This window comes from Bos taurus, chromosome 6 (genome assembly GCF_002263795.3).
Source record: "Bos taurus isolate L1 Dominette 01449 registration number 42190680 breed Hereford chromosome 6, ARS-UCD2.0, whole genome shotgun sequence".
Classification (NCBI taxonomy): Eukaryota; Metazoa; Chordata; class Mammalia; order Artiodactyla; family Bovidae; genus Bos; species Bos taurus.
The window spans coordinates 117,587,452-117,612,550 of NC_037333.1; the positions used below are offsets into that span (position 1 = coordinate 117,587,452).

The window sequence follows — 25,099 nt, forward strand, 5'->3', positions numbered from 1 at the left end:
TCAAAGGCAGAATTCTGAGATGGTCGCAAGGCCCTGGGCCCTACCGGACACACACCTCTGCTCTCATCATCCCACCTACTGCTAAAGGGGTTTTTGAAGATGTAATTAAGGTCTTAAATCAGCTGACCTTACAACAGGGCAAGTATCCAGAAGCCTGACCAAACTGCACTGTCTTTCAGAGCTGTTTTCTCAGCTAGTGGCAGAAGAGCAGGTCACAGCAGAAGGCAACATGCCTCGACGGCCCTCGGCCCCCAGGCAAAGGACCGCAGGGCCTCAGGGCCAGGGCGGGCCCGCTGGTGACTCCCTGACAAGGGCCGCCCCGCACACCGACCTCGGCCTGGGGCCCTGGGCAGCGGAGTCAGCCACGTGCTGCCGGACTTCTGACCACGGAGCCGTGACACATAAGTGGGTGCCCCTTCAAGCCACTAAGTTTGTGGCAATTCGTTTTCCAGCAATAGAAAATGAGACAACAGGGTCTGGGGAAATGAAAGCTGCTAGCTTCTAGAAGAAAGAGCGAGTTTCCCAAACACGTGGAAAGCAAAGTAGCTACCACCTCTGGACATGCTCTCATCCGGCCCCCACTCTCCCAGCTCCAGAGACAAGAGTCAGGCTGATAAACATGTGGAGGAGGCAAGAGCCCCTTGGTATGGACTGAACTGTGCCCCTCAAGCTCACGTGTTAAAGCCCCAATCCCGTCTCCACACACGGGGCCTCTGTGAGGCTGACTCATGCGTCGGGGCTAACGGGTGAGCACCCTGCCGGGAAGAGGCCAGCCTGCTGCCAGTCTGCCTGTGAGGGTGAGAAGGCCTGTCCAGGCCAGGAACCAAGCCCACTGGCACCCTGAGCTTGGACCTCAGCCTCCCTGAACCACCCTGTCTGTGGGGTCTCATCCCGGCCGCGGTGTGGAGACCCCGTCTCCCAGTTCCTTCTCGGGGTGGCTGCTGCAAAGCAGGGAAGACAACTGCCTCTCGCAGTTCCCGTCTCCAGGGTACAGAGGAAGTTATTCCACCCAGAGGAAATGCTACTCCACAGCAGAACTCATATTTTCCCTGACAATGTCAAAAACTTTCTACCCACTAAACCTTTTATAAAGTCCGCTAAAAGCAACACAGCTGACCTGAGTGGGACTCGCCACCGTGCGCCTGTGACGACGACAAAACGTCCCCGGACGCCTCTGTCAGACACAGATGGGGCGGCTGAGGCAGCCCCCCAGGCAAGAGCGGGTGCCGCTCCCAGGACAGAGCTCGGCTCCTCTGGGCTCCCCAGAGCCTCGGCCCATCCTCGGGCACAGGAGCGACGGCAGCACTGAGTGCGGGACGCACGGCCTGCCAGCACAGCACGGAGTCCCCACAGCCTCCACGAGGCATCTCTCAACCCAGGAGGGGCCCATCCCCCTCTGTCCTCAGGGTAAACAGGGGACACAGACACAGGTAGACGGCACCCTGAGGGAAGAATCAGAAAACCTCACAAGTGATGGGTGGCCTGAAATAGTTTGTGCTGTGGGGAGCCCGAAAGGGTGGGAGGACCCCAGTGCCACGCAGGGAGCCACCCGCCTCTCAGACGGAAAACGCTCAGGAAGACCTTGCTGAGCCACGCGGGGCGAGCTGAGAGTGGACAGGAAATGAGCCCGTACGTGGAGTAGCGTCCACTTCTCAGTGTGACCACGATGGCGCAGTTGTGTGCAGACCGTCTTCTCACCAGCGTCACGTGCTGTGAACCACCTACGGAATGAGGCAGACAGTCTGCAGCTACTTCAGACGATTCAACCATAACTGTGTGTTTAGAGAAACCAATAAGCAAATGTGGCGAAACACACGCGAGTGCTGAGTCCAGGGTTAGGGCGGCGGGTGCTCATTGTCTCATTCCTGTTTTCTCCACTGTGTTCTTTTTTTTCCTCAGAAACTTTGGTGAAAAACTAAAAGGGGCTTTGCTGGTGGCTCATTGGTAAAGAATCTACCTGCCACCGCGGGATACATGGGTTTGACCCTTGATCCGGGAGGATTCCACACACCCTGGAGCAACTGAAGCCCGAGCACCGCAACTGCTGGACCTGTGCTCTGGAGACGACGGTCCCCGAGAGGCCCCCGCACTGAGACGGTCCCCAACGAGAGGCCCCGCACTGAGACGGTCCCCAACGAGAGGCCCCCGCACTGAGAAGCCCGCGCCCCAGACGGGAGAGCAGGCCCCGCACCCCACGACGGGAGAGCGGGCCCCACTCACAACCAGAGAACAGCCTGCACAGCAACAAATACCCAGTACAGCCATACGTAAATAAATAATTTTTTTAAAAGTAAAACTAACTTAAAAGCAGAAGAGGCTGACCCTTCTCGGCCCCTCATCACCTGTGACCGTGCCCTGCGCCTGCGTGTTCTCACCAGGCAGCTGCAGGCGAGCAGGTCGTCCTGGGTGATCCACAGAAGGCATTAATGCACACATCAGCTCCAGAACAGGGCCGCAGAAGGGAACAGGTCAGCTTTTAGCTAGCTGAGCACCTTCTACGTGCCAGGCCCTGCTGAGAATCAGCAAACATAACAGCTGACAAGACCCCCCGCAACCAAACCTACTGGGCCACCACGAGACGCACAGAGGACCCACAAGTTGGCCAGGAACTTCAGGGAGAGCTGTGGACACCTTCCTGTTCTTTGCTTTTTCATGTCAAACACCTGGAATTTGCTGTTAGTGTGGGAAAGTCCAGCAAATATTGATGCGTTTGCTAAAAAAATTCACCTAAGCATTAGAAGTTCTCTTCAAAAAAAGAAAATAAGCCTAATAACTAGTTTTTAAAGACAGTCTAGTTACTTTTAAAATAGCTCACTTTTTTACAACAGTGAAAAACTATCCACTTGCAGAACTGAGGAACAGTTCCATTTTTTGAAGCATAATGAATTGTGCAGCATGTTTGCAATAGCAACAGCAAGTATCAGAAAGGTAGTAAGTTTTGTCCTCAAACCTCAACATATTGCAATAGAAAAGAAAATTACCTTTCAACTTCAAATTCGATTCTGACCATTAGCCAAATAAAACTATGAAATAACAAATCCTGTCATTCAGTAAATTAAAGAGTAATAGTAAGGCTAACACAAACTTTGTTTATAACCCAAATAAGGAAGTGTAATCACTGGGAAGGACCCTGCTTCACCCAGCAAGGTGGAGACCTAGCAGGTCCAGACTGCAGGAGAGGACGTGCCCTGCACGCGGGACCCAGTCAAGGGCAGCGGGCCCCACATGGGTGCCTTCACAGCCTTCACGGTGCTGCAGCGCTGCCCCGGCACCCAGGAGGGGAGGCGTGGGCTGAGAGCCAGGCCCCAGCACACAGGTTCCTGGAGCATTCTTCCCTTCGAGGGTCAAATATGCAAAACATCTTGGATCTCTCACTTCAAAAATGTCTTAGAAACATCAGTTTATAATTCCCAGAGCAAAATAACTGGCAGGAATCAAAGTTCCAGAAACAACTAAAATCACTGCACTTGAAGCTTCAAACAACTCTACATCTCTGACATACATGCCTACAGTTTAACTGCGTGTGGGGTGGGGGCTTATGGTTTGCTGCAAGTGTTCTAGGCTAACTCCTAAAAATCTTTCCTGTTTGTAACTTCTCTCCCATCACGCGCAAGCTCCAGCATCACTGCATCAGCACAATGGCGACATCAGAGCAACCCGTGTAACTCAAGAGACAGCTGAGCTGCTGCACCCTCGGGGCTGACCTCACTGCGCCGCACAGCCTTGTTCATTCACCCTGCAGGGCACTTCTCAGAGCTAACACCTAATGGAGGCCAGGCATTAGGATGGCCCAGCCCCTCCCAGGAATCACCTGTGGCGTTGCTCCGGCTCAAGCGTGGGCAGGGCCTGGCAACTAAGAAACACAGAACATGGTAACAAAGAACATGGCAAAAGGGATGGGACATTCCAGCCGAGATTAGGTCACGCACACTGTGGCCTCCTCCACTCTCTCATTCAGTCACTGGCTCCCTCAAGCTGCCCTATGGGTGTCTCCAGCAAGCAGCCTGGAAGCAGATACCCGCAGCTGAGCCTACAGATACCACAGCCCCAGCCAGCACCCTGTCTGCAGCCTTGGGAGACTCTTGAGGCTGGGGACGCAGCTAAGCTGTGCCTAAACTCCTGACCTCAGACAGTGAGATAACTGATGTGGTCTTAAGGCACTGCATTTTGGGGTAACTTGCAGGACAGTAATATATAAATAATACAACCATCCAGTGCTATCACACCTTCAAAAATCCAAAAATGAGAAAATAAAGAGCCTAATAAAACTTGAATGCCCAGTTTCACAAGTCTTTTCCAACACTTCAAAGAAAATTAAGTTTTTTAAACAGTAAAGTGTATGTTTAAACAAACGAACAAAATCAGAAGCCAGCACTGAGCAAGAAGGTCCCAAGCGTGGTTACGTTTGACAAATAAAACTTTCTAGGCTGGACTATTCATGGACTCCATTTAAGATTAGGTCCTACGAAATGTTACACTGAAAACTCAAAGGGGGTTTCTTCTAAGTAACCAAGAAGAGAAGTTATGGCACAAAATGAAACAGTGACCTACCTGATCATTCAAGCACCTCCCTTGGGTTTTAGAGTCACGCCCCATTCTAACACAGGGCAACCTCTCTGAATGTACTCCTGCCTCTTGTCCATACAGTGAACGCGCTGCACGCTGGTCCCACGCCAGGCAGACAGTGCCCACCTGGGCAGCCTCATGCACTGGACACTCTGGAGCCTTCCCTGGCCCAAAGGCAGCAAGATCTGGGTGAGGTCAGATGGCAAGGTTTTGGAGAAGCAGAGCCCCCAGCCCAGGGTCTCTTCCTGGAGTGGAAAAGGCGCCTGATGGCTCACTTGACACACACTGGACCAATGGCCCCCAAACCCCTCCCGCAACCCACACGGCCATCTGGACCCCATTCCTCCTGGAAGTTCCTGGACACCGAAAACACCTCCAGACCTAGAGAACGGGGCGCTTTGGGTGACACCACCGGAGGGCGGGGAGGGTAGAAGTGACTGAAGATGACCATCACTGACCAGAGTGCAGGTAAGGCAATGGCAGCCCTGGAGCAGAGACTGGGAGAGCAGGGTGGGGGCAGCTTCCTGGGTCTGGGGAGGGGCACCCTGCTGGCTCGGGGCACGGAGCCAATGTGGAGTAGGATCTCCATCAGTCTCAACCCAGCCTAACCCCGGGGGCCAGTCCAGGCAGCAACTGCTGAAGGTCAGAAGGTTTGTGGGGCCCAGGCGCTCAGGGGCCTCACAGAGAGGGCTGGTTTGCACCTGTGGGGCTTACATACCCAGGATCCCTCATGCTCCAGACCTTTATAGCAGCTGGGGTCCAGCTGAGTAAGCTGAGTGGATTCCAGGCACTCTGGAAACTGACCCAGGGCCCAGGCCCCTGGGGGTCCAGCCTGGGGTCCCAGCACTCCTCAGAGACCACCCTTGAGGCCTGGGTGCTTCTCAGTGACTCATTCAAGAGTCGCAGCCTTCCTGGGGGCCTGTCTCCAAGTTTCAGCTCTCATCACAGTCCCGGTCCTGTCTGAGAGCCAGCCTTCTCCAGGACTGCCCAGCGTCCAACTCTCCTTCACGACCTACCTGGGTCATCCCTGCAGCCTGTCACAAGACAGAGCCCTCCACGTGGCACAGCCCCAGGGTCCTGGCTCCTGGGAAGGACGGGCTGTTCCAGGGTCCCAGAAGTGCTCACAGGACAGTTTTGAAATCCTGGCCCTACTGGAGACCAGTCCTGGGGTCTCAGTCCTCTCTAGTGGGTTTACTCAAGTCCTGATCTTTCCATGGGCCAGTCCTGGGGTCCAGACTGCCCCCAGGTGACCCATCCTAAGGTCCCTGGCTCCTCAGTGACTTGTCCTAGTCCCAACTGTTCCTAAGTCCTGGCCATCCTCGGTGACCTGTCTCGGGGTCCAGCTGATTCTCGCTGAGTCTTAAGGTCCAGCCCTCCTCCATGACCCATATCGGGGTTGGGCTCTCTTAGGATATCTGTCTTGGCATCCAGTATTTCCTAGTCTTTTCTCCGTGTGTCCTAAGGTCCAGTCCTCCCTGATGACCCATCCTGGGGTTAGATACTCTCTGGTCCCTCTGTAGTGGCCCGTCCAGGGGTCCGGTCCTCCCTGGTGACCCGTCCTGGGGTCTGGTCCTCCCTGGCCCCTCTGCGGTGGCCCGTCCAGGAGTCCGGTCCTCCCCGGTCCCTCCCCGGTGACCTGTCCAAGGGTCTGGTCCCCCCCAGTGGCCGGTCCTGGGATCCAGTCATCCCCGGTCGCTCCCCGAAGACCCGTCCCGAGGTCGGGCCCTGCCCTAGGTCCGGCCCCCGTGGGTCCGGCCCGGGCCTGGGCCTGCCGAGCGGAGTCGGGGCGCTGCAGGCCGGGCCGACGAGGGTGCAGGGGCGCGGGCCGGGGTTCGGAGCCTTCCGGGCCCGGACACGGGCCGAGGCCTCGGCCTGTGGAGCGGGCGCCACGGGCCAGGCCAGGCGGGGCGCGGACTCACTGACCTGCCGTCTCAGCTGCGGGCGAGCTGGGCGCACGCGGGGGCAGAGCGGGCAGGGGGAGGGGGCGCCGCTCCCTCCGGGTCCCCCCCAAGAGCAGGAGAAAAAAACCCGTCCGGAGTTTAAAACAAAGAGGCGGAAATGCCCGAGCGGAGCCGACCGCAGAGTCGGGGGCGCCGCGCCTGGAGCATGCGCGTTGCGCGGCCCGGCTCCCACCCGGCGGCCGGGGCAGGGGCGTGGCCTGGAGGGGGAGGTCCGGGGGCGTGGCAAGGGCGGAGCCAGAGGGCGCAGGCGCGTCCGGGCTAGGGCGACTCTGGGGCCTGAAGAGGAGAGGGTTGCCGGCCGCGGAACCCAGGACGGGGGCGTGGTGAGAGGTTGTGGGTGGGGACGGAGGGCGGGGTCAGAGGGAGCCTCGGAGCAGGGCTCCCGGCAGAGACTAAGCCGGGTCGTGAGACGCTTGAGGGGCTGGGGAGGCGGGGCCAGAGATGGGGCGTGGCCTTGCGGGGCCTGGGGCGGGGCCGGGCCGGGGGCCCGGGGCCGGGGGCGGGGCGGGGGCCGGACAGGGCCGGGGCGGGGCGGAGGCGCGGCATGCGGAACTTCGGGTCCTGCAGGCAGCAGGCGTTAGGACCTCGCCCCCAGACCTGGGGTTTCCTCCGAGGGAGGCAGTCTCGTTCTTGCATTCCTGTTTTCCTGGGAATCAGCATCAGGCAGGAACGGGGGCGCCGCGGACAGACAGAAACCCTGCCAACCCAACCAACAGGGCTCCCAGACTCTCACATTCGTACATGACTATTGGAAAAACCATAGTTTTGACTATATGGACTTTTGTCGACAAAGTGATGTCTCTGCTTTTTAATATGCTGTCTAGGTTTGTCATAGCTTTTCTTCCAAGGAACGAGCATCTTTTAATTTCATGGCTGCAGTCACTGTCCATAGTGATTTTGGAGCCCAAGAAAATAAAATCTGCCACTGTTTCCATTTTTTCCCATCTATTTGCCACGAAGTGATGGGACTGGATGCCATGATCTTAGTTTTTTGAATGGAGCCAGGGGGAGGGGAACAGGAGGGGGTGAAATGGCGATGGAAAATGGAGGCTATGAACCCTTGCCTCTTCCTAGCCAGAGATCAGCAGTGGTGGGCAGAATGTGGTCATCTGACCCCCGCTAGACCCTATGTGGGGTCTACAGAGGACCAGGCTGATATGCCTGGAGGGCATAGTGTTGGGAGGGCAGGGAGGAGCGCTGCCTGCATTGGTTTGAAATACCAACAGGAGTGTTTACAGGGCGGACTTGGAAAGGGCTTATTACCAAGGAGAACCTCACCTGCGCCCTGAAGGGTCGGCCCTGAGGCTGCCCCTCTTCTGCCTTTGGGCCGGTCTCCAGGGCCACCTGGTGACCCTCCCCAGTCTCTCTCCCAGGGTGCATCACCCCAGCACCACCTCCAGGCCGCCTAGCAATCCCCAGCGTCTCTCCCACCTGCTAGCAAGCTGTGGACAAGCCCACTGGGGTGGACTGCAGGGCGGTTGTGGTGCCCCAGGTCCACGTGTCCTCAGGCTCTGTCTACAGTCTGTCCACTCCGGGACCTCTTCCTTGCGCCTTCATCCTCTCCACTGCCCCTCATCATCTCTGTGCACGTCAGATTTTGCTGATTAGAAAGTGGAATCAGCACAAGAAATATTTAATAAGGTACTTAATTATTCTGAATTAATGAATGAAATGGATCCCATAACAGAACTTCTGGCCCAACATGGCTTCAGTGCAGGTGGTGATGATCTTGCCAATAAGAGTCCAGAGTCCGGAGGCTATGGGGTTGATTAGTTTATTTGGTCAGCAAGGGCAGGTCTTTGAACCACCTCCTCTGGGATTCTCCTTAGCTCTTTCCTCACGGCCTCACTTTGACTGCTACATCTCCTCCCATCACATTCCCCCTACCAGGTCGAAGGAAAACAGTGATGATTGATTTCCACCACCTGCCTTCCTTTAAAGAGATGAAACTTTCCCAAACACCACCTGCCTCCGAAACAGGGCTCCTCTCAGCTCTATTGGGCAGAACTGGGTCATGTGTTCTCTCCACCCCCACCATTCCAGCAGAGGAAAGAGAGGGCCATGCCTGCTTTCCTCCAGTCAAGATTCATCCCCTGGGGATGGGCCTACTTTCTGTGAGCCCATTGCACCTGGAGACCAGGACAGCTGACATTTTATGTATTCGTATTTATTGTATTCGGCATAGAAGAAACAGCTGCTGGGGAAAAGAGCAGCAGTGTTTACAACGGGAGGCAAGAAGTTCAAGCACCAGAAGCCGAAGGACAAAACAGACTGTCCGGTGGAAGATACAGACAGGAGGGTCGCGGTGCCAGCAAGTGGGGCTGACGTCTCCAAGGATGAGTGCGTGACAGAGAAAGGACAAGTGTGTGGTGGGGACAGGCCTGGGTGCAGCGGCCAGTACAGCTACCGTTACCAGGCAGCAGTCACCAGGCGGCCGCTGCTGAGAAACTGCCAGGGTGGTGATTAAAGGCCTGTTAGGCCAGCGGTCAGGGGAGTGGTGGTAGTCAGGCAGAGAGGGAGGTAAGAGGCGGACCCCAGCCTTCACCCCGGAGCCCTCCTGCTCACCTGGCCTCAGGCCAGTGGATGGGGTCGGGGGACAGGCTAGGGGCTCTGTCCTGCTGGGCTCCACAGCCCTTGCCAATGCTGCCCGCTGGCCGGGCCCAGGCCGAGAGGCAGTGAAGGTCTCCCCAGTCCCCACACTGGGACCTAAGGGCAGCAGCAGTTTGCCTGGCTGCCGTGCGAGGGACCTGACCCCCTGCTGTTTGGAGGGCCTGAGGAGACTGAAAACCAGTTGGGTCCTGGGCGCCTAGCTGCCTCAGAGATGACAGCTGGACAGGGTCTGGGGACCTGGCTCCAAGGGCACCACCAGCTGAGATCTGCCTCCTCAGCCCGGCCTGGGTGCTAGTGGGAGGACCCAGACTGGGTGCTGGACGAAGACTCCTGGGCAGGCTGACTGGCCCTAGCAGGGAGCGCCAACCCCCCCCCCCGCCCCCCCCCCACCCCCGCCTTAGCCAGGAAGGTGGACCTTGGAGGGTGAAAGTTGAGCCTTGAGACCTTGTCTTTTCTTGTCAGAACAGAGAATGGCATTCATTTAGAGACATTTACAGGAACACTGTTACCTGACCATGACCTGACCTCAAGAACAAAGAATCTGACACCAGGAAGTTTGCAACGACTCACCTCACTTTTCCCAGGAAAGGGCTTTGCTGAAACCTTTGGGGAGTTTGGGGTTTTTAAGGTGGGAGCCACGCGTCTCCTCGCATCGTGCAGCAATAAACCTTTCTCTGCTCTAGATTCCGAGGATTCAGTATCGTTTGGCCTCGCTGCGCTAGTGGCACACAGACTCACCTGCACAGGAGTGCTGGGATCCGTCTAGGGAGCACACACCCGCCTGACCAGATGGGCCGCCCGTTTCCTCTGCTGCCCGGACCCTCTGGTGGGAGCCCCCGCCCCATTCCCAGCATCTCACCTCCTCTATCCTTCTCCATATCTCCTGCAGCCCATCCCCCTTACACACCACCTCTCCTTCGCTGACCGCCTGTCCTCCATCCGCTATCAGAGGCTATCCGAAGCTGAGACACCAAAGGGAGCCTTTGGAGCCTTAGGATCCAGGCAGGTTTAACGTCACCATGGCAACCCCTGGAGCGCCCTCCCCCGACGGGCTCTCAGATGCACCGCCCCGCCCCCCAGGGCCTCAGGGACCCCGCGGGGAGCGGGGCGGGGCCAGATTGGCGGAGCCGCGTATAAAGGCCGGGCGCTGCCGCGGTCTCGCAGAGAGCGGAGAGGCGAGATGGCGGCTCTGCCACGGCTGCTGCCGCTTCTGCTTCTCCTCCTCGCCGCCTCTTCGGCCGCCCTTCTGGCGATCAACGCCCATTCTTCCTGCCCCGGGCCTCTGGCCATACCGTGCATTCCACGTTCGTATTCGTGCCACTTTCGCTCCGCTCTGTGGGCTTGCGAGTCCGCGCACCCGCACGCGGCGCCTGGCGCACCCGCTCCCGCGGACGGAGCTGGCCCGACTCCTCGCCTTGGTGTTCCCCTCCCGCAGCGGGGGATCGGGCGCCGAGAACCGGAGCGCAGGGGACCCTCAGGCCTCCCGGGCCGCACACTGGCTGCGCACACTCCAGCGGAGCATCCCGAAACGCGCCTGGCCTCCAGCTCCCCGCAGAGCCTAGGGCAGCCACAGGCCCTAAGTGTACGTGCCCATCTCCACAGCCCTGCAGACCCTCCCTCCAGGCCTTCCAGCACTGACCCTTCTCCCCCTCAAGGGCAGCGGCCATCCCCCGCACCCCCTCATTCAGGACCCTTCCCACATGCCGGCCGGAAACCCAGCCCAGAGCTTTCCCATGATGACACCTGAGTCCTTGTCTGCCTGTGGCCTCGATGCCTTTGTTCAGCCCAGGGGAGCTGGCTGGAAGGGGCTGCTACCTGGTGGAAGAGAAAAATTTCATTCCTGTCAGTGTGCGCCCCACCTCTGCGTACTCCTCCCAGTAGCAGCGCCCAGAGCCTGCAGAGGTTGAGGAGGCCGGCCTCGGAACCCTCCCAAAGCCGCCAGGCAACCTTGGCCCCAGCTGGCTCCCTGATGCCCCGGTGGCGCCCCGACCCCCAAAAAAGGGAAGGGCCGGCTCCAGTAGCCCCTCAACCCCAGCAGCAGTTCAATCACTCGGTGAGGCTGGCGGGAGACCGGGAAATGGGGGCGGGAGAGCCACCTGCATCCAGAGAAGCACGGCGTCCTCACCCAGTCGGGACCAACCCGAGACCCCTGGCCCCGGCGGGCCTCGGCCTTCCACCGCGGGGGCCGGGTAGGCGGCTGTCTCTGCAGGCTTTGGTGGTGGCTGCGTTCCTGGGAGACAGGCTCGGAAGCGCCAGCGTCTCGTGGCCGGTGCTTGGAGCCGTGCAGGGTGTGGTCCCCCTGGTGGGTCTCAGTGCTGAGGTACTGATGGGCCGTGGGCCTGGAGACCGCTGGCCTGGGACCAGGTTTAGCTGGCTCTTCCAGTGCTGAGGTGTCTTGGTCTTCTGGAGAGTTCTCTCCAGAGGGCGAGAGGGATGCCCTGCCTTCGGACAGGAGAGGCTGAAAGAGCTGCCAAGTGGAATGGCTGACGTTGAGCAGGGCACCCGTGGCCATGTCCCAGGAAAGCCCCAGGCCCCACGCACAGAGGACTCATTGGCTGAGCTGGGGCTGCTCGGGGACAGGTTGTCCCACCTGGAGGGGGAGAGGGAGGCGCCACAAGAAAACGCCGAGCACCTGGGGCGGCAGGAGGCGCGGGTTCGAGAGCTGGAGGGCTTCTTCCTCAACTTCCTGGGCTTCCTGGAAGCCTGACAGGTTCACAGTACGAAGGCCGGTCGTCCGAGTGCCCCCCAACCCCGGGAAGGGGGCCTGGAAGCGGGGGCGGAGCTGGCCTGACCTTCACCATGTGTATGAGTTCTGAATAGTAGTGTCGGAAGACAGTGTCCCCTGATGGTGGCTCCGGGATCGAGGACTGCTCCACCCACACGTGTCCTCGCCCTCCAGCCAGCCGGGTCTGAACTGCAGATCGCCCAGGCTAACGGCCAGCGCCGGGTGCCACTCTGACGGGAGGGAAACCAGCAGAGGGGGGTCGCCCATTTCCTCTGCTGCCCCGACCCTCTGATGGGAGCCCCTGCCTCCTTCCCAGTATCTCACCTCCTCTATCCTTCTCCACATCTCCTGCAGCCCATCCCCCTGCACACCGCCTCGCTTTCGCGGACCGCCTGTCCTCCATCCGCTATCAGACGCTATCGGAGGCTGAGACGCCAAGGGAGCCCTTGGAGCGTTAGGATCCAGGCAGGTTCAATGTCACCATGGCAACCCCTGGAGCGCCCTCCCCCGACCCGCTCTCAGATGCACCGCCCCGCCCCCCAGGGCCTCAGGGACCCCGCGGGGAGCGGGGCGGGGCCAGATTGGAGGAAGATGGAGAGAACCGCCCCGCAATTGGCCCGCGGCGCGCAGCGGTGAAATCCGCCTGGCGACTGGCCGGAGGTGCCCGTGACGTCACAGAGAGGCGGGGTGACGCACGGGGCGCCTATAAAGGCCGGGCGCCGCCGCGGTCTCGCAGAGAGAGCAGAGCTGAGAGACTAGATGGTGGTTTTGCAGTGGTTGCTGCGGCTTCTGCTTCTCACCGCCTCTTCCGCTGCCCTTCTGGTGACCAACGCCCATTCTTCCTACCCCGGGCCTCTGGCCCATACAGTCCACTCCACGAAATTGTTCGCGGACACTTTCGCTCCGCTCTGTGGGCTTGCGAGTCCGCGCACCCGCACGCGGCACCTGGCGCACCTGCTCCCGCGGACGGAGCTGGCCCGACTCCTCGCCTTGGTGTTCCCCTCCCACAGCGGGAGATCGGGCGCCGAGAACCGGAGCGCAGGGGACCCTCAGGCCTCCCGGGCCGCACACTGGCTGCGCACACTCCAGCGGAGCGCCCCCGAAACGCGCCTGGCCTCCAGATCAGCGCTGAGCAAAGGGTGACCTCCAACCCCACTCGGACGCTCGTCGACCTTGGAGCAGCGCCCTACAACAGGTCCAGGTGTTGTAGCCACGCGTCCCGGGAAACAACTCACTCAGAAGGACAGTGCAGATGGTGGAGGGCAGATTATTACACTGTCAGGCCCAAGGCAGAGTCTCCTGTTAGCCAAGGTCCCCGACCAGTTTTGTGAAAACCTTAGATACCCTAAGTATACGTGCCCAAACCCACCTACCCAAATTCCTTGAAACTAGTCTGGACAAGGTAAAAGAGAGATACCATCGAAGTTAAGCCATGATTCATGTGTCATAAGCCTAGATAATTAAACAGTGGACATTGATAAATAGACCTGTGGTCATACCCCGCTAAGCATAATGGGGTTTACAACTTTGTCCTGTTAGTGATAATTAGCATATTCCTTTAGGCGAGGAACAGTCTAGGTACGAGTCCCGAGGCTCCTTCATCCAGGGGTCTGGTTTTTCATTGGTATGCTGTTTCCATGGATACTGGGCATATAGCTCAAAGTCCACAGTCCGACCCAAGATGGCGTCCTGCTTTCAAGATAGAGCCCCTTATGTTTCCTCCTTCACAGGGTCCCCACCTGGGGCGTCTTGCTCCACTTAGTTCCGCCGCTGACTCATAGGTAGAGTTCCCGGGACTCCTGCCCACAGCCAGCAAACGTCTCAGTGGGCTCCCCGCTGAGCCGAGGGCAGCCACAGACCAGCGGCCACAGGCTCTTGTGTGATCACCCACCTAGGGACCTTAAAACCAAGGTCCCCTTGGACTCCAGCCCCTTGGAGCTGGCCCGACTCCTCGCCTTGGTGTTCCCCTCCCGCAGTGGGAGATCGGGCACCGAGAACCGGAGCGCAGGGGACCCTTAGGCCTCCTGGATCCCACACTGCCTGCGCACACTCCCAAGATCCCTTGGAGACGGGAATGGCTTCTTACTCCCATGTTTTTGTGAATTCCATGGACAGAGGAACTTGGCAGGCTGAGTCCATGGAGTCACGAAGAGTTGGACACAACTCAGCAACTAACACTTTCACTACTTTTCACTTTGAACCAGTTTCAGGAAGACTCTAAGAGCAGATACTTTTTGTCGTGTATGTGTAGAAGGTGCCGCCTCACATTTTTCCGTTTGTACTGTAGAATTTTTCTGCCATTAATGTTTGAAGTATTACAATGGCCTCTTGGCTCATTAGGAATTTAATTTGTCAAGCAAATGTAGACATGACTGGAGTAGCAAGTTTACTATTAATATTTATGTAGCTTGTATTTTCAATTTTCCTCTTTTAAGTCTACCACAGTCCTTTAAAATTAGGTAGATGTTAGACGTGAAGATTAAATCTCAAAGGCTGACTTGACTTAGGTCTTACATGACAGCCAGCGTCAGACCTCAGTCTTCCGTTTCAAGTTCTTTGCCGTTTCTGCTGCCTCATAGTTGTGTTCTGTGAAAGAAGTGTTCTCTAGGGCGGTATCTCTGAAGGGTACTTTAATTGAAGTAGGTTAGTGGCAGTTAAAGTCAAAAAGAATTTTATGTCTAAAACTTGGAAGATGGGAAAACTGGGAATTCAGATACGATAATTAGAATATGTATTTCTGTAATGAGATAGTATTGTCGTTGGAAAGTTTTTAATTGTTTGATTAATATTTACAAATTGTTAGCTTTCCCAAAGATGCCCCAATATAGTGGGTTATAATTTTGAAAACTGTACTGACTTAAGAATTTCTTCTAATTTTTATTTCCACATTTTAGGCTTTATCAACTTTTAGAAGGAGAGAATAAGAAAAAAGAATTGTTTATAACCCATGGAAACCTGGAAGAAGTAGCTGAGAAATTAAAACAGGATGTTTCTTTGGTACAAGAGCAGTTGGCAGTATCTGCTCAAGAACATTCTTTCTTTCTGTCCAAACTAAACAGTGATGTGAACTTGCTTTGTGAAGCTTTGTATCAAGGAGGAAATCAGCTTTTGCTTAGTGATCAGGTAGGTGCTTACCCTGGTAATTAAAAATGCTTAAAAAAAATGTTCATTGTAAAAGATACTAAAGAAAATGTTAACATGAAGAAAATATTACCCCATTTCCCTGATAGTAACATTTTTATATCTCATTTTTATTCACATATATTTTTCAAGTAGTTTTGGTCAAAGTTTTTAAAATTTATTAAATATTTCAGATATGAAAGGATATGTAATGTTTATGGTAAGAATTAAAAAAAAAAAACACCATCCCTGTATTTTTTTTCACTTATTTTAACACACAGGATAGCTCTTATATCTTTAAAATTCTGTGTACCCTTAGTAATAGCAGCTCCTTCTAATAGGCTTCCCTGGTGGCTCAGACCGTAAAGCGTCTGCCTGCAATGCGGGGGACTCGGGTTCGATTCCTGGGTCGTCGGGAAGATCCCCTGGAGAAGGAAATGGCAGTCCACTCCAGCACTCTTGCCTGGAAAATCCCATGGACGGAGGAGCCTGATAGGCTACAGTCCATGGGGTCGAAAAGAGTCGGACATGACCAAGAGACTTCACTTTCACTTTCTAATAGCATTCTCCTCTCTTTTTTCAGGGAGGAACTATGCTAAGATTTGTCATTTGCTTTCTTTTATTTATAATACAGACTGTGTTATTTAGTTTTGTATGTTTCTGAACTTTATATAGATTGTATTATATATATTCTTCAGTAACTTGCTTGTTTCTTAATATGATTTTGGGTTTTATCCATGTGGGTATTTGTAAAACGTAGCTCATTTATAGCTCGTTTATAGTTTTCTCTTTTGTATAGTTAGTATTCCCTTATGTGAAATTCCACAGTCTAATTACCTGTTCTGTTGACAGACATTTAGATTATTTCCAGTTCTTGCTGTTGTAGATCATACTGATGTGGATAGCCTTGCTGCATGTCTTACAGATGCATGTCTCTCTCTCTCTCTCCCTGTCACCTCACATAGGAGTGGAATTGCTGAATAACAGGTTCTGTTTTACATAATACATCAAACTGATTTTGGAAGTGGTTGTACCATATTGTACCAGCAGTGTTCAAGAGATGCTCTTTTACCATGTTTTTTTCATCACATAGTGCTATTTGCATTTATAGTTTTCTCACTCTGCATAGATATAAAATAGCGTGCCGTTGAGGTTACGATTGGCATGTCTCTGATGATCGTGGCGGTTGAGCCCCCTTCGGGAGGAGTTCTTTCACGTATTTCAAACGCCAGCCATTTGTCAGTGATGTGTGCTGCATGTGTTTGCTCCCTATTTGTGTCTTGTTTTTTTCTTTTTTATTGTTACCTGTTAGTTTTTGACTTTTTTTTTTAAGATTTCAATTTTGATGTAATTTATCACTCTTATGGTTTGCCCTTTTTTATATCTTGTGAAAGTTTGCCCTTAACATAGTAATGACAGTCCCTTTTACTTTATCTTAAAAGTTTATGCTGTTCTAGTTAAGTTCTTTAATCCACCAGGAGTTTATGACATGAGAAATAGAGTTCTAATTTTATTGTTATTTTTCCCCATGAATAACCAGATTGTCCCATTACCACTTATTGAGGCATCCAAATTTAAAATCAGTATCTTTCTGGTGAAAGGACCCTCATACATTAAAATACATAAAAGACCCTCCTTAAACGTTTGTCTTTTGCCTTCGTGTATGCTCGCTTAGATATTAAGAGCACTGCCAGTTCTGAACCATAAGCTGGGTTCAAAGTCTGTTTTGGAGAACGAGATGGTTGGATGGCATCGCCCACTCAATGGGCATGAGTTTGAGTAAGCTCTGGGAGAAATGGTGAAGGACAGGGAAGCCTGGCATGCTACAGTCCCTTGGGTTGCAAGGAATTTGACACGACTGAGTGACTGAACAACAACAGATGATTCCTGTCTGGACTGTGATTCTAACCAAGGGCTCTTCCTGCTCTGGCCATCCTGATCTTAAGATTGTTGGTGTCCTTAGTTTATTACAAAGACAGTCTCCTGTTTGACTTCCTACCTTCTATGGACCTTGGACTTCACCACTCCTCTTGTCAGTGTCAGGAATCATGGATTCTGTTTTTTCAAGATTAGCGATTGAGTAAAGCAGCTTCTGGGGTCTCTTACCAGTCTGCATTGTTTTATGGATTTGTAGTCTTTTAAAGTCTTGTTCTCTCTTTGTTGGTTTCAGGAAGCTTTGGGGTTTTGTTTTTTGTTGTTGCTGCGCTGGGTCTTCTGTTGTGGTGCGTGGGCTTTTCCTCGTTGCGGTGAACAGAGGCTCTTTAGTTGTGCCATGGACTCTCTAGTTGCCCCATGGCATGTGGGATCTTAGTTCCCTGACCAGGCATCGAATCTGTGTCCCCTGCATTGTAAGGTGGATTTTTAATCACTGGACCACCAGGGAAGTCCTAGAAGATTTTGCTTTGTTTGACTCTTTAAAATACTTCATTTCACTTTTTACATTTTTTCCTATGGAAGAATTGATCTGAATAACTACGTTATCTTTTCTTGAAATAAGACAGCTTATGATTAGTTTTTAAAATAATTTTTTATTATAAAATATACAAAATGTAAAATTTACAATTTTAACCATTTTAATGTGTGCAGTTATGATGACGTTAAGAACATTTGCACTGTCATGCAGCCGTGTCACCATTTACTTCCAGAACTTTTCTCATCCCACATGGGCTAAACTCTGTGCCTGTTAAATATTAATTCTCCATTCCTTCTTTTCCCCATCCCTAGTAATCTCTATTCCATTTTCTGTCTCTATAAATTTGCCTACTATAGTTATCTTATAAAAGTAGAATCATATAATAATATTTGTCCTTTTGTCTTTGGCTTATCTCAGCATAATATCCTTAAGTATCATCCATATTGCATCAGGTGTGAGAATTTCATTCCTTTTTGGTGCTGAGTATTCTGTTGTCTGTATATAACACATTTATCTGTTCATCTGTGTTTTATCATCGCATTTTATCTGTTTAACTGTTGATCTGTTCATAGACACTTGAGTTGTTTACACCTTTTATCTGTTGTATATAATGCTGCTGTGAACATTGTACACGAATTTGAGTCCCTGTTTTCATTCCTTTTGCGTATATGCCTACGAGTGAATGCTGAATCATGGTAAGCCTGTGTTTAACTTTTTGAGAATCTGTCTGACATTACCCAGCAGCTGTACCAGGGTTCTAGTTTCTACATGTCCTCACCTACAGTTGTTATTTTCCCTTTTAAAAAAAGTATGTAATAGTCATCCTCATGGATATGAAGTGATACTTGTGATTAGTTTTTTAAAGTCTCCTATTACTGATTCTATCTTCTTGATCTTTTAAATAATTATTTAAAAATCCTATGATGGTGGATTTGAAAATTTCTCATTGTAGTTCTATCAGTTTTTATTTATATTTGAGTCTATTTTATAAGTTACATCCAAGTTTAAAATTGCAGTGAATTATTATCCTGGTGGATTTAAATTGCAGTGATTTAACTGTTTAGCATTATATAATGACCCTGTATTGTGCTTTTTGTCTTAATTTCCTCTTGTCCAATATTAATATTCCTATGCTATTTTTCTTTTGGTTAGTATTTGCAAAGTAGATGCTTTTTTCCTTTACTTATGTATTTTTTATATTTTCCTTTTTATTTAGCGTTATGAAATAAACATTTCCATGCTACAATAATTTTAATTTTTAATGTTTATAATGCTCTATTGATTTAATTACTATGTCATAATTTCTGTAACCAGTCCACCATTTGGATGAACTCTTAGAGATAGTATAGAATTATCAGGTTTCTTGGGTTATACACATTATTTTTTAGCTTTTGATACTGCCATATTGCTTTTCAAAGGAGTTTACCTATTTAAAATGTCACCAGCTATTTGAATGTCTACTAGACACCATTTATCATATGATACACCATAATTTCACGAGTTTCTAAGAAAGAAAAAGCATTTTCATTTAAACTGACACAGCACTTTCTTATTTAGAATTTTTATTTCATACCTATTAGAAGATATCTTTTAGGTGTGATAGACATAGGTTTTTATCATATCCCTTAGGAATATACATTAAAAGGAAAAAGCCAATTAAAATGATTAAGGTATTTCTGAAACTTCACATTCAGTGTCCATTTCTGTGTTATTTCTTGACTCAAAGTATTTTTTGTGTTTTTCCACACTGTACATAAACAGTGTTGGTGATAGCAAAAAACTTATTGTTCAGTTGGTAAGTCATTTCTGACTCTGCAACCCCATGGACTACGGCACACCAGACTCCTCTGCCCTCAGCTGTCTCCCGGAATTTGCTCAAATTCATGTCCATTGAGTCAGTGATGCTATCCAGCCGTCTCATTCTCTGTCTCCCACTTCTCCTGCCCTCAGTCTTTCCAGCATCAGGGTCTTTTCCAGTGAGTCGGCTCTTCACATCAAGTGGCCAGAGTGTAGGAGCTATAGTTTCAGCATCAATCCTTCCAGTGAATATTCACAGTTGATTTTCTTTAGGGTTGACTGGTTTGATCTCCTTGCTGTCCAAGGACTCTCAAGAATCTTCTCCAGCACCACAATTCGAAAGCATCAATTCTTCGGCGCTCAGCTTTCTTTATGGTCCAACTCTCACATCTGTACATGACTACTGGAACATAGCTTTGACTATATGGACTTTGATCAGCCAAGTGATGTCTCTGCTTTTTAATACACTCTCTAGGTTTGTCATAGCTTTCCTTCCAAGGAGCAAGGGTCTTTTCATTTCTTGGCTGCGGTTACCATCTGCAGTGATTTTGGGGCCCAAGAAAATCTGTCAATTTCCGTTTTTTCCTCTTCTATTTGCCATGAAGTGAGTACGTCAAGGCTATATATTGTCACCCTGCTTATTTAATTTATATGCAGAGTATATTATGAGAAACACTGGACTAGAAGAAGCACAAGCTGGAATCAAGATTGCCGGGAGAAATATCAATAACCTCACATATGCAGATGACACCACCCTTATGGCAGAAAGTGAAGAGGAACTAAAAAGCCTCTTGATGAAAGTGAAAAAGGAGAGTGAAAAAGTTGGCTTAAAGCTCAGCATTCAGAAAACAAAGATCATGGCATCTGGTCCCATCACTTCCTGGGAAATAGATGGGGAAACAGTGTCAGACTTTATTTTTTGGGGCTCCAAAATCACTGCAGGTGGTGACTGCAGCCATGAAATTAAAAGACGCTTACTCCTTGGAAGGAAAGTTATGACCAACATAGATAGCATATTAAAAAGCAGAGACATTACTTTGCCAACAAAGTAATGGCAAAGGCTATGGTTTTTCCAGTGGTCGTGTATGGATGTGAGAGTTGGACTGTAAAGAAAGCTGAGCGCCGAAGAATTGATGCTTTTGAACTGTGGTGTTGGAGAAGACTCTTGAGAATCCCTTGGACTGCAAGGAGATCCAACCAGTCCATTCTAAAGGAGATCAGCCCTGGGTGTTCCTTGGAAGGAATGATGCTAAAACTGAAACTCCAGTACTTTGGCCACCTCATGCAAAGAGTTGACTCATTGGAAAAGACTCTGATGCTGGGAGGGATTGGGGGCAGGAGGAAAAGGGGATGACAGAGGATGAGATGGCTGGATGGCATCACCAACTCGATGCAGATGAGTTTGGGTGAACTCCTGGAGTTGGTGATGGACAGGGAGGCCTGGCGTGCTGCGATTCATGGGGTCGCAGAGTCAGACACGACTGAGCGACTGAACTGAACTGATGGGGGCTTATGCCATGATCTTAGTTTTTTGAATGTTGAGTTTTAAGCCAGCTTTTTCACTCTCTTCTTTCACCCTCCTCAAGAGGCTCTTTAGTTCCTCTTTACTTTGACTGATAAAATGTGGTCCACTGGAAATGGGAATGGCAGACCACTCCAGTATTCTTGCCTCAAGAACCCCATGAACAGTATGAAAAGGCAAAAAACTAAATGACCTAATTTTAAAATGGGCTAAGGACTTGAATAGACATTTATCTAAAGAAGATATATAAATGGCCAACAGGTTTATGAGTAGTTGCTCGACGTCACTAATTATCAGAGAAATGCAAAGCAAAACCACAGTTGAGATATCACCTTACAACTATTATGACTGTTATCAAAAAACCAAAAGAGTAGTGTTGGTGAGGGTGTGGGGACATTGGAGCCCTGGTACATTATCGGTGGGAGTGCAAAATGGTGAAGCTGCTGTGGAAAACGGTATGGAATTTCCTCAAAAAAATTAAAATAGAACTACTGTATGATCCTGTAATCCTCCTTCTGGGTATTGATCCAGAGGAAATAAAAATAGGATATTAAAGAGATGTCTCCACTCACATGTTCATTGCAGTCCTACTTGTAATAGCTAAGCTGTAGAAAAAACCTAAACGTCCATCTATGGAGGAATGGAAAAAGAAAATGTAGTATATACATACAGTGAAATATTATTCAGCCTTAAAAAAACCTCAGAATACCACAACATGAATGAACCTTGAGGAGATTATGCTAAGTGAAAATAAGCTAGTCCCAAGAAACAGCGCATGATTCCACTTACTGTGGGCCATCTAAAATAGACTCGTTAGAAGCACAGAGTACAGTGGTTGTTGCCGGTGATGGAGAGTTGTTAATCAGTGGGCGTCAAGTCTCACTTCAGGCGAAGGGAACAAGTCCTAGCATCTGCTATGCAACATTGTGCGAACAGCTAACAGTGCAGTGCTGCGCCCTTGGGTTCGTTAGGAGGGGAGACCTCGTGCTGTGTGTCTTAAGCACAGTAAGAATTTTCCAAAAAGGTGCTGGAATCCCCTGGCGTGGCAGTGGTTAGGACTCCACACTTCCAGTGCAGGGGCATGGCTTTGATCCCTGGTTGGGGAACTAAGACCCTGCAGGTCTTGCAGTGAAGTGAAGTGAAGTCGCTCAGTCGTGTCCGACTCTTTGCGACCCCATGAACAGTAACCTACTGGGCTCCATGGGATTTTCCAGGCAAGAATACTGGAGTGGGCTGCCATTTCCTTCTCCTGGGAATCTTCCCAACCCAGGGATCGAACCCGGGTCTCCTGCATTGCGGACAGACACTTTACCATCTGAGCCACTAGGGAAGCAGTGCGGGGTGTTATATATATGATAAAGTGCTTCTTATGACTGTCTGGTCAATAACAGTTACATGATGCTCTTAATTATACAGTGCATATTGATTTCAGTTATGTTAAAGTGTGAAAGAATCCATTCTAAAATCACTAAAATATGGTGATTTTACTATAATGTCATTGGGTATCATTATTTTACATTTTTTCCTAGCCCATTGAGATACAAAATGTCATCCATATGAATTTTAACTTGCATTTTTATTAATGAAGTTGAATATTTTTCAGTATTTGTAGTATTATTTTAGTAACTATTAAGATCTTTAGTATTGGAGTTAAAGGTGAGATATTTCTCACTGTTTTCCAGTTTACAGGGTTTTCCCTCAGAGGCCACTTACTGTAGATACCACTTGATTTTTTTTTTTTTTTTTACTGTAGTTTAAAAAGTACTGCTCTTTGGAGCTGGCATTTATGACATGTGTGAAGTTAGTACTCTTGAACTTGTACATTAAAATCACCAGGGAGCCTGTTGAAATGTGGCTTCTGGCTTTGTTGCAGAGTGATTTAGTGTGGAGTGAGGTATAGGAATCTATTCACAGCAAGCATCAGGTGATTACCATACTGTGGATCATTCTGAGAAGTGGTCGAAGGTTGAGGTGTAGTTATAGCTACAGATTGTCTGAGAACCTCTTTGATACTACTGGCTGATGGTTAGAAAACCTAAGCTGCTTTTAATGTTAAGAAGTGAGGAATTTCAGTTATTAAATGTGGGGGGTCCAGAATGTTTAGGTTTTTGAGAAGAATTACATGGTAAATCAGGATAGTTGAATGTTACATGTAATTCCATCTTCTGTAACAGTGTGAAAAAAGAAAAATCCAGATTAAGACAATTACTTTATATTGGTAATTGCTTCATTTCAAGGTTTTATCAGTACCTCTGATGTCTGGAGTAAACAGGTTAGGCTAAAACAAGGTTTGATTACTTTGGCAGAGTGTTAAGTTCCATGAAGGAAATGGTGTTCTTTTTTTTTTTTTTTGGTGTTCATTTTTATAGTTGTAGACTCTAAAACAGTGCATGGTATGAGGTAGGCATTCAGAATACTTGTTGAACGTATAAATATGCAGAACAGTTTGCATATCAAATACTCTTCAGGGAGTAGGAGTTTGCTTTGAATCACTTAAACTTGCCTGCAGAAGTTGTTTCAATGGATCTTACATAGACTTTTTGTTAATCCTGCTATGGATTTTTAATTGAGGTCTTTTATGGTTGAGGTTGTGGGAATAATCATTATATCATTTAGATTCTTCCTATGTAAATTACATTTAAGATTTATGATTGGTATTATGAATAGAGATTTTGAATTAAAAAGCATTATTATTTTCCTTTAAGGAGTTAACGGAGCAGTTTCATCAAGTTGAATCTCAGCTAAATAAACTGAATCATCTTCTTACTGATATTTTTGCTGATGTGAAGACAAAAAGAAAACTTTTGGCATCTAATAAGCTGCATCAAGTGGAAAGAGAATTATATGTATATTTTTTAAAAGATGAAGATTATCTGAAAAATATTGTGGAGAACTTAGAAAACCAATCAAAGATTAAGACCATTGGTCTTGAAGACTGAAAATTGCCAAAAATGAAATCTTCACTGCATGTGCTTTACATATTTAGGAGAAGAATACAGATAATAAACATTATGAAAATTTTAAGTCTGAGGTCGATGAACCATTTCATTTAATGAATTTTGAGTATTATATCAATTTGGTTTATTTCTTATATGTTTGTTCAGAGCACCAGTGCTTTTTATACCTTGAGAATTTGCTTTGTGGCACTTATTCCTGGTAACCTTTTTTTAAAAAAATTTTATTTATTTTTTAATAATTGCTTTACAGAATTTTGTTGTTTTCTGTCAAACCTCAACATGAATCAGCCATAGGTTTACATATATCCCCTCCCTTTTGAAACTGCCCCCCATCTTCCTCCCATCCTGCCCCTCTCTGTTGATACAGAGCCCCTGTTTGAGTTTCCTGAGACATAGAGCAAATTCCCATTGGCTATCTGTTTTACATATGGTAATTAAGTTTCCATGTTACTCTCTCCATACATCTCACCCTCTCCTCCCCTCTCCCCATGTCCATAACTCTATTCTCTATGTCTGTTTCTCCATTGCTGCCCCTCAAATAAATTTTTCAGTACCATTTTTCTAGATTCTGTATATATGCATTGCTGCTGCTGCTGCTAAGGTGCTTCAGTCGTGTCTGACTCTGTGCGACCCCATAGACGGCAGCCCACCAGGCTCCGCCGTCCTTGGGATTTTCCAGGCAAGAACACTGGAGTGGGTTGCCATTTCCTTCTCTAACGCATGAAAGTGAAAAGTGAAAGTGAAGTCGCTCAGTTGTGTCCGACTCTTAGTGATCCCATGGACTGCAGCCAACCAGGCTCCTCCGTCCATGGGATTTTCCAGGCAAGAGTACTGGAGTGGGTTGCCATTGCCTTCTCCATATATGCATTAGTATATGGTATTTATCTTTCTGACTTACTTCACTCTGTATAATAGACTCTAGGTTCATCCACTTCAGTGGAACTGGCTCAAATGTATTCCTTTTTATGGCTGAGTACTATTCCATTGACTTCCCTGGTGGCTCAGATGGTAAAGCGTCTGCCTACAATGCGGGAGACCGGGGTTTGATCCCTGGGTCAGGAAGATCCCCTGAAGAAGGAAATGGCAACCCACTCCAGTACTCTTGCCTGGAGAATACCATGGATGGAGGAGCCTGGTGGGCCAAAGTCCATGGGGTCTCGAAGAGTCGACTGAGTGACTTCATGTTGACTATTCCATTGTGTATATGTACTGCAGCTTCTTTATCCATTCATCTAGGTTGCTTCCGTGTTCTGGCTGTTATAAATAGTGCTGCAGTGAACAATGGAATACATTTGTCTTTTCAATTTTGGTTTCCTAGGGTATATGCCTAGGAGTGGGATTGCTGGATCATGTGGTGGTTTTATTTCTGGTTTTTTAAGGACTCTCCCCACCGTCTTCCATAGTGGCTGTATCAATTTCCATACCCAC

The 25,099-nt window shown here is 49.6% G+C and overlaps 2 protein-coding genes across 7 annotated transcripts in view; both read right to left on the reverse strand.

Annotated features, from left to right (window-relative positions):
- Positions 1-6,676, reverse strand: part of PCGF3 (polycomb group ring finger 3) — a 42,438-nt gene extending 35,762 nt beyond the window's left edge. Inside the window, exon 1 of one of the 2 annotated variants that reach the window (XM_059887657.1) lies at positions 6,490-6,667. The gene's annotated coding sequence lies outside the window, so the exon portion shown is untranslated. Of the gene's footprint in view, positions 1-6,489 lie in introns of both variants that reach the window. The other variant, NM_001046567.1, reaches the window with a different exon arrangement.
- Positions 6,677-8,285: 1,609 nt separating this feature from the next.
- LOC101906985 (uncharacterized) lies at positions 8,286-12,551 on the reverse strand. 5 transcript variants are annotated; one of them, XR_009495019.1, is made up of 6 exons: positions 12,187-12,551; positions 11,930-12,092; positions 11,728-11,840; positions 11,234-11,604; positions 10,881-10,952; positions 8,286-10,695 (listed from the first exon to the last, which is right to left on the reverse strand). XR_009495019.1 is itself a non-coding variant. In XM_059887875.1 (6 exons), the coding sequence occupies exons 1-6, from the start codon at positions 12,205-12,207 to the stop codon at positions 10,612-10,614; spliced, it is 753 nt and encodes a 250-aa protein (XP_059743858.1). In that variant the 5' UTR covers positions 12,208-12,551; the 3' UTR covers positions 8,286-10,611. The 5 variants fall into 5 exon arrangements, 4 of the variants coding, with proteins under 4 accessions (XP_059743858.1, XP_024849537.1, XP_059743860.1 ...); XM_059887875.1 differs by having other exon boundaries at positions 11,263-11,604; positions 11,770-11,840; XM_024993769.2 differs by having other exon boundaries at positions 11,263-11,604.
- Positions 12,552-25,099: the final 12,548 nt, after the last annotated feature.

What these genes read in the sequence shown, in the direction of transcription:
- LOC101906985 (XM_024993769.2), bottom strand. Translation starts at nt 12,207, where the DNA reads ATGTGGAGAAGGATAGAGGAG. An exon ending in AACTCATACACATGGTGAAG is followed by an intron (nt 11,841 to 11,929) that starts GTCAGGCCAGCT and finishes TGAACCTGTCAG; the next exon opens with GCTTCCAGGAAGCCCAGGAA. An exon ending in CTCGGGTTGGTCCCGACTGG is followed by an intron (nt 10,953 to 11,262) that starts GTGAGGACGCCG and finishes CTCTTCCACCAG; the next exon opens with GTAGCAGCCCCTTCCAGCCA.